This window comes from Acomys russatus, chromosome 24 (genome assembly GCF_903995435.1).
Source record: "Acomys russatus chromosome 24, mAcoRus1.1, whole genome shotgun sequence".
NCBI classification, from domain to species: domain Eukaryota; kingdom Metazoa; phylum Chordata; class Mammalia; order Rodentia; family Muridae; genus Acomys; species Acomys russatus.
The window spans coordinates 25,797,334-25,811,195 of NC_067160.1; the positions used below are offsets into that span (position 1 = coordinate 25,797,334).

Sequence of the window (13,862 nt, forward strand, 5' to 3'; positions counted from 1 at the left end):
GTATCTTCGTTGATTCAGAAGAGTGGGGTTTTATTGGTCTTTGGCTTGGTTTGGGAATTAAACTCAGGGCCTTCTCCTGATAGCCAAGTGTTCTACCACCAAATTCCATTGCCTGAAGCATTCAGAGTGTCTTAACTTATAGCTGGAATATTTCTGTAAGAGAGCAACTCTCTGCAATCAGTGTTTTGTCTCCTTTGTGGTGCAGATGTTAAGGAAAACCAGCAGAGATGCTTGGTGCTTTTCTCCTCCTAGCTTCCAAAAGGATTATTTCCTCACTGGTATCTTCCAATGGTGACCAATTAGAGGCTGGGGGGCTCCTCCAGTGTCCACAGTGAAGTGAGCTCTGTAAGTGTGGGTATACCTCCATCTATAGCAGCTGTCCTTTTGCACAGAAATAGAAATGTTCATTGTACTCCAGGTAGATTCCAGGAAGTGGAGACAGAGCTACAAGGGCAAACAGGGGGTCACCTCCAGCTAAGATGGCACAACGCTTTTCTAGGATTAAATGTGTGCTTCAGATACGTCCCAGCAGACTGAAAGAACTTCAGCTCTGGATCGGGGCCATTCTTAGATCTATCACATGGGACCAGCCAGGGCGCCAGATCTTCTAAATCAGTTGGAACCTGCCAGCGAAGGACAACTGGATCCCAGCGAAACGGGACAGAATTGTGTGCTTAAAGGTGCCCTTCACGGAGTGAGGGCTAGGAAGCCTGTCACATCAACCAACAGTGATCAGGATGGTGGAACTTATGGCTCCTCTGGGTTCTGAAATTAAGTGCCACACACTACGCATGTGCTCAACCTCGTTCCTGAGCCCATGGCTAGGTCTCTTCATAGTCAAGCAAGGTAATTGGTGACAGGAGTTCTCCCAGGAAGAGAACCATGCTGGGGGCAGAGGTGGGACAGGACAGAACAGGACTGGATGGGACGGGGACACAACACAACATAGACTCAGCTCAAGGGGAGGCTTGTTCTTATGAGCCTTTGAAAACACTGACTAAAACCAACTTCGGAGGAAAGAATCTATTCAGTTTACACGTTCCAATCATAACAGTCCATCATCAAGGAATTCAAGACAGGAACTTGGACACAGGAACTGAGTCAGAGACCTTGGTGGAACCGCTACTTAATGCCTTACTCCCTCCGGCTTGATCAATTGCCTTTCTTTTACATTCACAGTGGGCTGGGCCCTCCTGCACTACTTAGCACTCAAGAAAATGTCGCACAGACATGACCACAGGCCAGTCTGATAGAGGCGAGTCCTCATCCGCGAGAGCCCCTCCTCGAAGATATGTCTCAGCTCTTGTCAAGCTGACAAGAATTAAGCAATAACACAGCGACCATATCCTCAAGGGAAGTCATTCCTCCAGCAGCCATGCATTGAATACATCTCTAGGCCTCGATACCATCTCACAATTTAGACTCTGATAAGTCTGGTTTCCAGGCTAGGATCCAGCCCTCACTAACTCCGTGGCCTGTGACGAGTCATAACATCTTCGCACTGCGATTTTTCCATCTGGAAATTGCCACCACCATCTCTGGCTGCGAGAATTTTTGAAAGTAATCAGCAGAAAGACCCACATAAAGTGGCCAACACAGAGCTGAGCAGATTGGGGAATTCAATGAAGTTTACCTTCTCTGTCCCAGGAGCTTTGCTTTACTCCGTAGAGGACGGAACAAGGGAGAAGGTGAGGCAGGTGGAGCCTTGAGAAGTGAGAATGTGAGAGAGCTGAGAAGGGAATTGGAGGTAACTGGACAGACCAGGTTGAATAACTCTCTAGAGACACCATGGCCCAGCATAATTCCTTCCTGTCCTGAGACCACAATTGGCTTGATTTGGTTGGTTTATGTTTAAGGATTTGGCCAGAGAGATCAAGGTTCATAGCTTTCACAGCTTAACTAGCTTTCCGTGATTAGCTGTAGCACATGGGAAAGTCTAACGTCATGAATTAGACCTTCTTAATCACAGAAAGTTTTTTGTTTGGTTGGTTTTGTTTCGTTTTTTGTTTTGTTGTTGTTGTTGTTGCTGCTGCTGCTGGCATTTTAGGGAGATGGTGAAGGGGAGCAGGGAGGAAAGGTGGGCCCAGAAACCCACTGAAATGTGAGATTTGAGGTTGACCAATGAGGAGAAGGATGACATCTTCCCTTCTCCAGCAGGAACTCAGTTAGCCAATGGAAGAGCAGCTTCCTCAGGAGAAGCCTGCCTCCTCCCTTTCTCTTACCCTTCTCTTATTATTGCAGTTGGCAAGATTCCCCACAAACTGACTTACAAACTCAGTTTGTATCTCCCTTAGCCCAGCCTCCCTTTATTACACCACTTTACTGCTGCTCGGGGGCTGAAACTCAAAAATTTGGGTCAAATGATACATTAAGTTAGCCACTTTAGAATACCAATAACACTCCTGCAGCTCTTTTCATCTTCCTGGAGGACCACAAACATCTCCTTCCTCCCTAGTGAAGATGACTTGAATATCCACAGCATCCAAGCCAGAGCTAGTTAATCATTGTCTCACACGAGGAAGTGAGACAAAATGCAAGGCCAACAAAAAAGTAGTACTGTAAACTTGATGATTCAAACCTTTTAAAAATTCTTAAAGACACAGCAGCACTTGTGTCACACATACACGCACACACACGCACACACGCACACACAAATATTCCCAGTTTTGTAATGAAAACACCCATAAGAATTATAGGCGTGATTTTTAGCTTTCTGTTTCACAGTCTTTTTTAATAATCATTTCGTTTGATCTTCATGAAGACCCATGAGAAGAAAAAGAATTATTTATTTTCAACAAGACTTCATTGTAGTTCATTAATCAACCCAAATGCCGAGTTATTAAATATTTGTGCTGAAACTAGAATCCCAGACTTAAGAGTCCAAGTTGGAAATTCTTTCTAGAAGACTTCCTACTTGTGCTCAGTGGTGAGTGAGTCTCACCGGGGTGCCATAAAGGAAGGGCAGGGGGATCAGATGAGGTGCGCATCTCCCGTAGACTAGAACAGCACCCCAGTGCTGGCCCTCCCCTCTGGCTTCCACAGTTCAGTTGTACTTCAGAAAGCACACATCTTTCCTCTGTTGCTCATGATCCAGCTAGGTTGTGAGCCCCTCCCAAAGTTATATTCACCGGACCTTCAGCACTTTGTTCATGGCAGAAGCAGTGGTCTCAACTCTGCGCTTGCCTCTTCCTAACCCCACCCCCAACACCTTTAGCACTTCTGACCTGTTTGGGCCTCTGTAGGTATCTGTTGGCCTTTGAACTCTTCTTTGTTCACTGTAAGCCACGCTTACAGTGTAGCTCCTACTTTGCATCTACTTTTTTTCACCTTTGTGGCTCTGTTTGATGCATAAGCAGCTTGTTTGTACACATAAGGATAACTCTAGCTACACAGTATCTAGAACACAAAGTAGCCATTTCTTCTAAGGGGGAATTAAACCAGATAAATACCTGGTGCCAAATGACTACATTGTTTTAAAATGCTTTTAGGGCCAAAATTGTCATGAGTCTCCAGGTGCACCCTCCAGTATCACTTGATTTTTTTTTACACCACCACCTTGAAAAGACTTTTCCTTTTTCATCTTTCAAAATTCAGCTCAAATGGCACCTCTCATAAACTCTTGGCTGGCAGATGTCTTCGGGCAGACTCTGTTGTTCCTTCTGACCCCTTCTCCAGAGCTTTGAGCATCCCCTACCCTAGATCCAAGCATGTTGTAGATACGCAATTCTGTGTGCTTGCTAATGCCAATTAGCTAATGCCTGAACTCAAGGAAATAACGGAACAATGACAGTCTCACTCAATTTTAAAAACAGGATTGTGTTCAACTACTATCCACTGAAATGTGAAATGCATATTTTCAGTGGTTCTAAAAATTATATAAAGTTTACACAAAATTAAGAAATGTCACTCAGTCTATATGTTGTCTCTATGGGCCAGGCACGGCAGTCCAGCCCTGTAGTCTTAGCTTTCAGGAGACAGAGAAAGGGAAATTGCAAATATGAGCCCAGCCTAGACCAGTTATCAAAAACCTTCATTACGAGTGCGAACACTTGTTTCTATGAAAAAGTATATTTCCTGTTCAGCACACAAAGAAGAAAGAGCAAACGAAGGTTTGTATATCACTGAAGAAGTTTCACCACTAATATTTTACGCAGGGTTTACTGTGAAATTGGTGTGCTTTGTGTCCCGTTTACAAGTCATGTCCCTTCATTCCCTGAAATCGGCTGTTTCTGCCTCCAAACCCCCTGAGATTTATCCCGATTCAACAGTTTATCTCGTTTTCTCTATTCTCCATGGTTTGTGGCTTAGAGTTTGGGTCTTTGTTGTGTTTCTTGTCTGCCTTGAATCCATTATTCATGTGTCTCCTCGTTTGGCCCAATGCGCCTCGCTCTCAGGGGGATGAACACCATGCACCTCGCATTGTGATATCCTCAATGTGGTTTCAAAGCGCGTCACTGAGCGCCGGAGCCTGCTCCAGCTTCACGTCAGAACGGCACCTCGTTTCCCATCATAGACAATGTCCAAATTTCAGGCTTCACAGCGTCTTTTCTCTCATGGTTCTGTTTCCTGTTCTTCTGTCTAGAGATGAAAAGAAATGAGATAATTGTGCCAATAAAGCTTTTTTTTCTTTCTTTCTTTCTTTCTTTCTTTTTTTTTTTTTTTTTTCATTGTTCTTCTCTGGTGCTTTATTGTGACATGTCAATTATTCAACACTCCACAGAGCTGTCTTTGGAGCCCAAGATGATATAATCGTATTATATTAAGACGCTGTTTTCTGCTCTTAGGCTACAGTGGTGGCTGTGTTGTCATGCGAGGAGGAAGTTCACTTGGTCGCTGGGAAGTGAAGGACTGTAGCGACTTCAAGGCAATGTCTCTGTGCAAGATGCCAGTCAAAATCTGGGAGAAAACAGTTGTCAAAGAGAGTTGGGACTTTCACCCCTGCTATATGGACTGGGAGTCAGAGTCTGGCCTGGACAGTTGCTTCAAGGTGATGTCGATGTGATCTGCATATTCATTTGGTCGACATATTCCATTCTTTTAATTCTAACACTTTCTATCGCAGTGCCTGCCACTATCCATTGCTTCCCTCTTCTTGTGTTTCTAGTCCAAATAATTCTAATATTAAAAATGATGGCAGATGTCCCCAGTGTCACTGAAGGCAGAAGTGCCATGTGTCAGTATTAATCACAAGGAAAATAGCCCTATGCGCTAGTCGGCCACCCTAGGGTCTTTCCTATGACTCTAAATGCTTGCCCAGTTCCTAAAACTGCTGGCAGGTTTTGTAGGGTTTCACCTGCCAGAGTTCAAGGCCAGGATGGCAGAACACTCCAGGAAGTCAGGCAAAACAACTTTACTGCTCACGGATAGGCTGTAAAGAACAGTAGAATTCTAGGATCCGAGCGAGCCTATCCCTCAAGGCTCAGGAAAGCTTCCCAGGGTGGCAGATGGATTCTCTTCCTACCACAGACAAAGGACTAGGAAAGTACTATTCTCTGGGCCTCAAGAGCCACTTAGGTCCACTGGAATAAAATCCTGCAGGACTCCCTGTTCTGGGAGGGACAAGGACAGTTCTTCCTTTCCGTGGGGTGTGGCATTTTCAGTACATCTGAACTAAATTTGCAATCAAAGAAAGAGAAAAGTAAGGCCAGCCATGGTCATTTATGAAATTGTTTTCCTATAATAAGTACAAAGGCACCAGCCAGTGCTGCTTACACTGCCAAGCATATATCAAGTAAAAGAAGCCATACTCCGTGGGTATTAAAATTGTGCTGTTCTATGTTATTTGTAAGCCCATGCATAAGGCACTTCCTATGAAATAATTCTTATACTAAAGATAGACTTTAAGGGCTGATCAACAAAAAAAAATTAATAAAAAAATAAATAAAATAAATAAATAAAAATAAAGGCTGATAAACACCTGAAGATCAAACAGGGTAATATAGATAGTTGGTATGAATATGTATATATATATGTATGTGTGTATATGTACATATATATACATATACATGTAAATATACATAAACATATATGTAAATGCTTAGAGGAAGAAGGTTTGGAGACTAAAATGCTGAAATATTTACATATATATATAATGAGATATCTTGGGATTGGGACTTAAATCTAGATACAAAATTTCATTTGTTTCACATACACTATTTATACATGGCCTGAAGGTCACTTTGTGCAGCATTTGGAGCATGCAATGGTCTACCTACTTACAAGTCAGAAAGCGAGACTGTCACTACCTTGCAAGTTTCGTGTTTTAGAGTAGTTCATAACTTCAACTCCCATGAAAAGAATGTTCATTCTATATATGAGATGTACATATGATAGACATGAGGAATCCTTGAAGAAAGTGTCTGTTTGCAAATCAACTTCAGATCCTAGATTTAAACCAATTACAATTGTCTTATTAAAAATATCCCCCTTTAAAAAAAAAAAACTAGCCTTAAGTTTGGTAGTCTTCTCTTGGCTCATGCTATAGGTAGCAATTCTCCAAATCCGTAGAGAAAGTTTTCCACCATCGTCTGGGCACAGGCAGGATGCAGACAGCATTCTGCAGTACAGATATAGCAGACAACATAAGAGGATGCACTCCATTTAAATGTGTACACACACACACACACACACACACACACACACACATACACACACCTACACAAAATTCATAAATAAAGGGCCCAGACACGACCTCATGAAACAATAAGTTAAGCTTCAGAAATGAGTAAACTGAGGCCAGTGTGATAAGTAATTTGCTCAAGATCACAATTATTTATTGACAGAGTTGGAATAAATCCCTGGGTCCTGGGACTCCCAGTACAGTGTTTTTGGCCATTCATCACCCTGATGTGTCAACAAAGGCAAGGTGTACTTGATGTGCGTGGTGCTGGGATTTATGAATTTAGAGTGATTCGGGGAGAGGGTCTCAACGGAGGCAAGTTTTGACATATAATTTAAAAGATGGAAAGGCTATGCTGTGGTCCACAGGACTCGGAAAGGCATTCATTCTGGTCTCAGCAAATCAGAGTGTGGTGAAAGCTGGCCTCAGAGTTCACCTGCAGCGTGCAAGCTTAGTAACCTCGGTTACACACAGTAAGGGTGCCCAGGCCCTAGGCTGGGAGCTTCCGGTCTTCCGCCTCCTGCCTGATCTTAAGACAAAAGGGAAGGCTCCAAAAGCAACTTACTCCTCTCACCACAACAGCTGGTAAGCAGCAGAGAATGTAGGTACCGTGGTGCTGCCTGCTCAGCAAAGACCCAAAGACCCTAGAAAAAGATTCGCTCTGGGCCTTCAGCCTTTTCTCCTGGGCTTTGACAGATTCAAGAACTTCACCCATTAATTCTAACTTGTCCATAGGCAGGCTGCTGGAACAGAAATGGATGGATTCTGGAAGCAAGGAACCCTGGGCCTAAGCCAGATTTATAGGTGTGCGACCTGGTATTCTTAATGTCTCTTGACCTGATTTTCCTAATATGTTGACAAACATTTATTAAAATAAAACTCCATGTCGTAAGAGATTTAGTGAAAAAGAAACCTTTGTTGTTGTTTTTCGAGACATGGTTTCTCTGTGTGGCCTTGCCTGTCGTGGACTCGCTTTGTAGACCAGGCTGGCGTTGAAGTCACAGCGATCTGCCTCCCAAGTGCTGGGATTAAAGGCGTGTGCCACCACGCCTGGCTTCAAAAAAATAATCTCAATGAAGACTTAATAAAGGGGTGGAAGTCTAGCACAGTGGAAAGAGCGCGTGCTCAGTATGCAGGAAGTCTCCCACTTCTCGCCCCCTCGGACCCATCCAAAAGAAGAAAAACAAGCTACTCAGCAGAGCTCTCACCAGCTTCGCTCTGTCTCCTGTGCCTCCGCAGGTGTTTCATAGCGAAAAGGTCCTGATGAAAAGATCGTGGCGAGAAGCCGAAGCCTTCTGTGAGGATTTCGGAGCGCACCTCGCAAGCTTCGCCCACATAGGAGAGGAAAATTTTGTGAACAAGCTGCTGCATTCAAAATTTAATTGGTAAATGCTTCTTAATATCGAGAAAACTATAGTCAAAAGTTGTCTCCTGGTAGTGCCTTCTTAGGGATGAGTATCTCAAAGGGTTGTCTAAAACGTCATTTATTCGTTTCACGTTTAAAAATAGTCAGTCACGAATTGTGAAAGAAAAAATATGGCCTCATACAGTTTTGTGTTTATATTGCACCAAGTTCACGGTGCATAAAATGAAGAACGAAGTGATGGTTGTTTAAATATCCAAAATCTTTTCTTGTGCCTTCAATCACATTTTTAGAGCTTTCCTTCCAACAGTAGCTATCGTGGTGGATTTCCAAGTGTTGTCTGAGGACTCTAGGGGTCTTGGAGTAAATAGGACCATCTGACAAGGATTGTCTATAGATGCGAGTCCATTTACAATTTTGTTTATGAGGGGAATCCCAACAATTTAAAAATAAAATCCAGCCTAGCTCTCCAATTGTCCATTTGAAGAAATCAGTGTTCACTTATCCGTGTGCATCAATTGTTAGAATGTCCCTGCTCCTGAAGGTAGAAATGTAGTCTGGTTTTTGTTGGTTGGTTGTTTGGTTGGTTGGTTTATTGATTTATTTGTGGGGATTTTTTTCTTCTGGTGGCCAAACCCAGGGCCTTGTGTACTCCACCATTGAGCTGAATTCCCAACCCTATCAACTAAGTTTAAATAGAAAGAAATCTAAAGGCTTCGTAGGTCACTCTCATAAGCGACTACGTAACAGTCATCAAATTATTCACCTTTAAAATTTACAACAATGACCTTGCAGATGAGAATAAATGTGATTATTTGGTGGAAGGGGTATTGTCATTGTTCTTAGAGATAGGTAAGTGATCAGATGACACTGGAAAACAATGTACAATTTTAGAAATACGCTGTGTAATTAGTATTAGTAATTAGTATTGTTTAGACTTCCAGCAGGGAGCATTTTCTCTACAAAATAGGTTTTTTTTTTGTTTTTTGTTTTCCATCTTGATTGCTTGCTAGCTGTGAGGGATAGCTGCCACTGGCCCGTGTTCTGCTGGGCTTTGATACTTTAACCCTTTGGATGTCATGCTTACACATTCCACCCATAGACCAAGTCTGTAAACAGTTTCACTTTAAGGTCAGATGTAGTAATGTCCTTTCTGTTTTCATAAGTGTCCACACTTTGACGTTCCTAGTAGAATTTTGTGCATCTTTCAAATTATTGATCTGTAGCATCTGAACACAAAAGTTTTGTAATTTATGCTTTATTTTGCCCGTGCTACCAAGAGAATTCAGCTGTGTCAAATGTATGTTCTTTAAAAATTACTCAATTTAGGAAATTAGCAGAGAGAAAATAAATATCAATTTGTCCTCTATGATTCAGTAGAGCAGGACAAACAAAGAATGGGGAAATCAGTGGAGAAAATAGGAAAATGCTCCCAGTGTAGGGAGAATGAAGCTGCTTTCTAGCCTGGGCCGTGGGGGATAACACTCCTGGCCTGACTTAGGCTGGTCACCCTCACCTTCTTAGGAGTATGATGTCATCAGTGGCCACCCAGGCACCGGCCATCTCAGGCGCTTTGCATTCGACTTTGATCTCTGCCTTTCACGTGTGAGAAGAGACCCTGCAGAGCGAGCATGCTTCTCTGCACTAAGCATGAGAAAAAGCAGCTGTCGTAACTTCCGACTCTCTTAAATCTTTAATCCTTCAAAATTACTCTCAGAAAATTATCTTAGTGAGATGGTTCATCGTACAATTAGGCTTTAATGCTTGATTTATTGAATACTCTGCAATCTGACATATTTGTCCTCTGCCTGATAGGAGGGATGATGATTCTCTGGGAAGCTTCTGGCCAAGTCTAAACCAGTGGTGACTGCTCAAGTTAATCTACCATGGCCCAGGCTGATTGGCCGCAGAGTTGTCTATGTTGGAAGTGGGGGGTTAGGGGCGGCGGCGAGGAACCTCAAACTTTGCGTGTACCTTCTATTAGATGAGGATGATAGTGACCAACTTGCAGAAAACACACAAACAGTTGATCAAAGAGCAACAAAGCAAGCCATGGTAAGAGAGAGCAGAGAGCAGAATCAAGTAGTATGTAGTAAGGCAGCTAAAGGCACCCAGAGATACCAGGCTTTGGGGATGACCTAGCAGCTTGGTCCTGTGTGCTCTTGGCCTGATTGAAAGGCATTTCCATTCTCTGTGTGAGACGTGCTTGTCCTCAGTATAGGTTGAGTGCGTCCTTTCGCCCCGCCCCCTCCCCCGACCCCCAGCAAGCCACACAGTAGCCTGTGCGTGGTATGTCCCCCCTCATTTCATAGCCCAGGGTTTTGCATGTAAAAGGATGCTGGATGCACTTCTGTCAACATGTCTGTTCCTGCCAATTAGCATCGGCTCTCTCCTGTTCACATAACTGCCTCACCACATCGCAGAACCTTGCATCCAATGTTGAGAATGAGATTGGAAAGACAAGGCTTTCTTCTCTTCTCTTCCTAGGACACAAGGAAGGCAGTTCTGGATTGGATTTAATAAAAGGAACCCACTGAATGCCGGTTCTTGGGAGTGGTCTGATGGGACGCCTGTAAGTCTTCTCAAACTGCATACAGGAGACGTAGTCGAGGCACGTGGTCCTGGGCCCACCTGGTAAAACAACCAGGAGGACCCAGACCTATACAGCACTTTGGCATTATTGCAATACTGAGGTCCTGGGAAACCTCGGGTAACCGTACTGCTCTGAGGTCCCTATAGTTCATCCTGAGAAGAAATACAAATCTCAAAAAAAAATCCTCCCCTAACTGCCTCCCAAAGGGGCGTCAGGAACAAAGAGTAGGAAGAGACCCTAGAGAGGGTTTGGATCCCTCAGCTGTGCCTATCTGTTTTACTAAAGGAGCCAAGGTCCAGAATGGAAGGGATGCTAAAGCCGTTTTACAGGTGGCAAAGGAAATGAGAGGCAAAGAAGTCGAAGTACTTCGTTTGAGGCACTCAAACTCACTCGCACTAGGAGGGGGACAGACAGTGTGCCTAAGAACAACTGATACAGAGTGAATGGTGCACTGAGGTGCTCAGCACAGCCCACTGGTCAGTGTGTCATGTCATTCTCCAAACACAACGATAGAGACGGTAGATGAGTTGACACACAGTGTTGTGCATGTTTAAATAGTTCAAAATGGCTTCAAAACATCTTCTTATTGTCTACATTTTAACCATAAACTACTTTACTTGTGGCTCATCTACTCTTCTGTCAGGTAAATCATTAAATAGTCAAAAGAGTTTACACCTCATTTAAAAGCACCTGTTATGGGGATTTATATATAATATGTGGTCACTCAAACCAATGTTGGTTTTCTGACTCATGGAAGCTATCTCTGAAGCCAGGCCTGGCGTCACACACCTTTAATTCCAGCACTTGGGAAGTACAGGCAGGTGGATCTCTATGAGTTCAAGGCCAGTCTGGTCTACAGAGCAAGTTCCAGGCCAGCCAAGGCTAAGTAGTGAGACCCCCGTCTCAAAAAATTGAAACTAAAACAAAACAAAACAAAAAACTAGTTCTGTTTTAGACTTTAGTCTTTAAAAACTAAATGCTCAGCATTTTATATAAATGCTTAGCAGATGAATGGCACCAAAGACGATAGCAAAATCTGGCACATCCCTGAGCCTCTAAGCTCACCCAAGATCCCAGAAACCAGTCGTCTTAGTCAGTGCTCTATTGCTGTGAAGAGACACCATGGCCACATGGCCACGGCAGTTCTTATAAAAGTAAACATGTCATTGGGGCTGACTTACAGTTCAGAGGTTTAGTCCATTATCATCATGGCAGGAAGCATGGCGGCACGTAGACAGACATGGTGCTGGAGAAGGAACCAAGCTTTCTACATCCAGACCAGCAGACAGCAGTTAGGAGAGAGAAGCCTCTGACGCACTTCCTCCAGGAAGGCCACACCTACTCCAGCAAGGCCACACATCCTGCTCATTTCAAACAGTGCCACTCCCTATGATCCCGCGTGGGTCGATTTTCATTCAAACCACCACAATAGTGCAAGTTCAGAAGGAAGCATGCATCTGATTACTTCTGGAGAAAGCAATAGAGAGAGTTGTATTTGTATGTGCACACTTGTGCACATTTGCACACGTGTGTGGAAGCCAGTGGCCAGTGTCAGATGTCTTCCTCAACGACTCTCTACCACTTTTGAGATAGCCCCCCACCCCCGCCCCCAACGAAACCTGGAACTTACACTGGCAGGCCAACAAGCCCAGGGTTCTTACCTCACTTCCACAGTGCTGGGATAGCAGGCACATAGTCCTATGTTGGAGTTGTTTAGTTTTTTTGTTTGTTTGTTTGTTTGTTTGTTTTTTAATATGGGTGCTGCAGACTGAGCTTAGATCCTTTTGCTTGGTCCAGCAAGTAGTCTGCTAGCTGCCCCATCTCTCCAGCCCCTCGTGCCACTTGGCATGAAAAAGGAAACAAACAAACAAACCAAAAAATGCTAAGTACCCATTAGCATAGTCCTCACAAAGGTGGACCAGTCCTACTCTTGAATGACATGTGAGCATTTCTGAAGATCCCTCTGAAGTTCCTAGGGCAGTGGTTCTCAACCTTCCTGACGCCGCGACCCCGTACTACAGTTCCTCACGCCATGGCAATCCCCCAACCATAAAATCATTCTCATTGCCACCTCATAACTGTAATGTTGCTACCGTTATGTGTCATGATGTAAATGTCTATGTTTTCTGATGGCCTTAGGTGACCCTGGGAAAGGGTTGTTTGACTCCCAAGGGGGGTTGACACCCCCAGGTTGAGAACCGCTGCCCTAGTGCATGCATTCAGGGGCCCCCTTCTCAGGTCTTCTGAAGCTCCGTTGGGGGACTGTGATCAAAGAGTAACCGACTTCGTCTGCCGCAGGTTGTCTCTTCATTTTTAGACAGTGCCTATCTTGAAGAAGACGCAAGAAATTGTGCTGTGTATAAGGCAAACAAAACCTTGCTGCCCTCAAACTGTGCTTCCAAACACGAGTGGATATGCAAAATTCCAAGAGGTATTAGATCGTTCCTTTCCTGTATGCTTTCATTGTGACAATGGGCAGCTCTTTCTCAGAGACAAGAGTCACAGAGATTCAAAATCTCAGCAGCAGACCCCTGAGCCACACTGCCACCAGCCTACCTGATGCACCTAACGACAATTGTTCAGTAAAACAGGGAACCTGGGCAAAGGAGGAAAGGCAGGACAGTACAGTACGCTGTGCCAAGGTCTTCATGAAGGTCACCAGCTGACAGTGTGGAAAAGGTACAGATGAAAGAAATACCACTCTGACATTACAAGCACGCAGGAGTCCCTGTACCATGTGAAGAATCACATCAAGCGATGCACAGTAGCGGCCAGCAAGTGTCCATGACCTTTCTTTAGACACTCTTTCCAGACTGCCTTGCACGTTCGAACTCTTCACAGAGTATCTGGCCTCAAACTTTTTTATTTTTATTTTTTAAGAGTGAAATAGGAATAGGGAGCTTAGAGCTGAGGGAATTCAGAAATTGTGCGCCTGTACGGAAGGCTCAGGCAAGATGTTTTGCTTTTGCTCTGCAGATGTGAAACCCACCTTTCCAGACTGGTACCAGTACGGTAAGAGCCAACCTGGCAAGTCTCTACCTTCTAAATACACACCCCAGAGGGGATCGCATCCCTGTGTTCGCCTACCCTCCTCATCCTGCCCGTTTGCTTGTCTACCGATCGAGGGCTAACCTGTTCACATCGACAGGTCAAGAAGTCATAAGCAGACCTACTCATTAAGTGGGTCTGAAATTAACGTCACAACTCCATTTTCATGGCATGTAGTTATAAACATGTATCTACCCCTGACCTTTGAAAACTGGTGAAGGGTTCTTAAGTGATGAAGT

General features: G+C 44.0%; 1 protein-coding gene across 1 annotated transcript in view; it reads left to right on the plus strand.

Moving 5' to 3' along the window:
- The window catches only part of Pla2r1 (phospholipase A2 receptor 1), a 128,641-nt gene that overhangs the window by 84,787 nt on the left and 29,992 nt on the right, over window positions 1–13,862 (plus strand). The window contains exons 12-16 of the mRNA XM_051167079.1: window positions 4,785–4,987; window positions 7,859–8,004; window positions 10,470–10,554; window positions 12,874–13,006; window positions 13,552–13,587. Coding sequence (XP_051023036.1) covers window positions 4,785–4,987; window positions 7,859–8,004; window positions 10,470–10,554; window positions 12,874–13,006; window positions 13,552–13,587 — 603 coding nt within the window. The remainder of the gene's footprint in view (window positions 1–4,784; window positions 4,988–7,858; window positions 8,005–10,469; window positions 10,555–12,873; window positions 13,007–13,551; window positions 13,588–13,862) is intronic.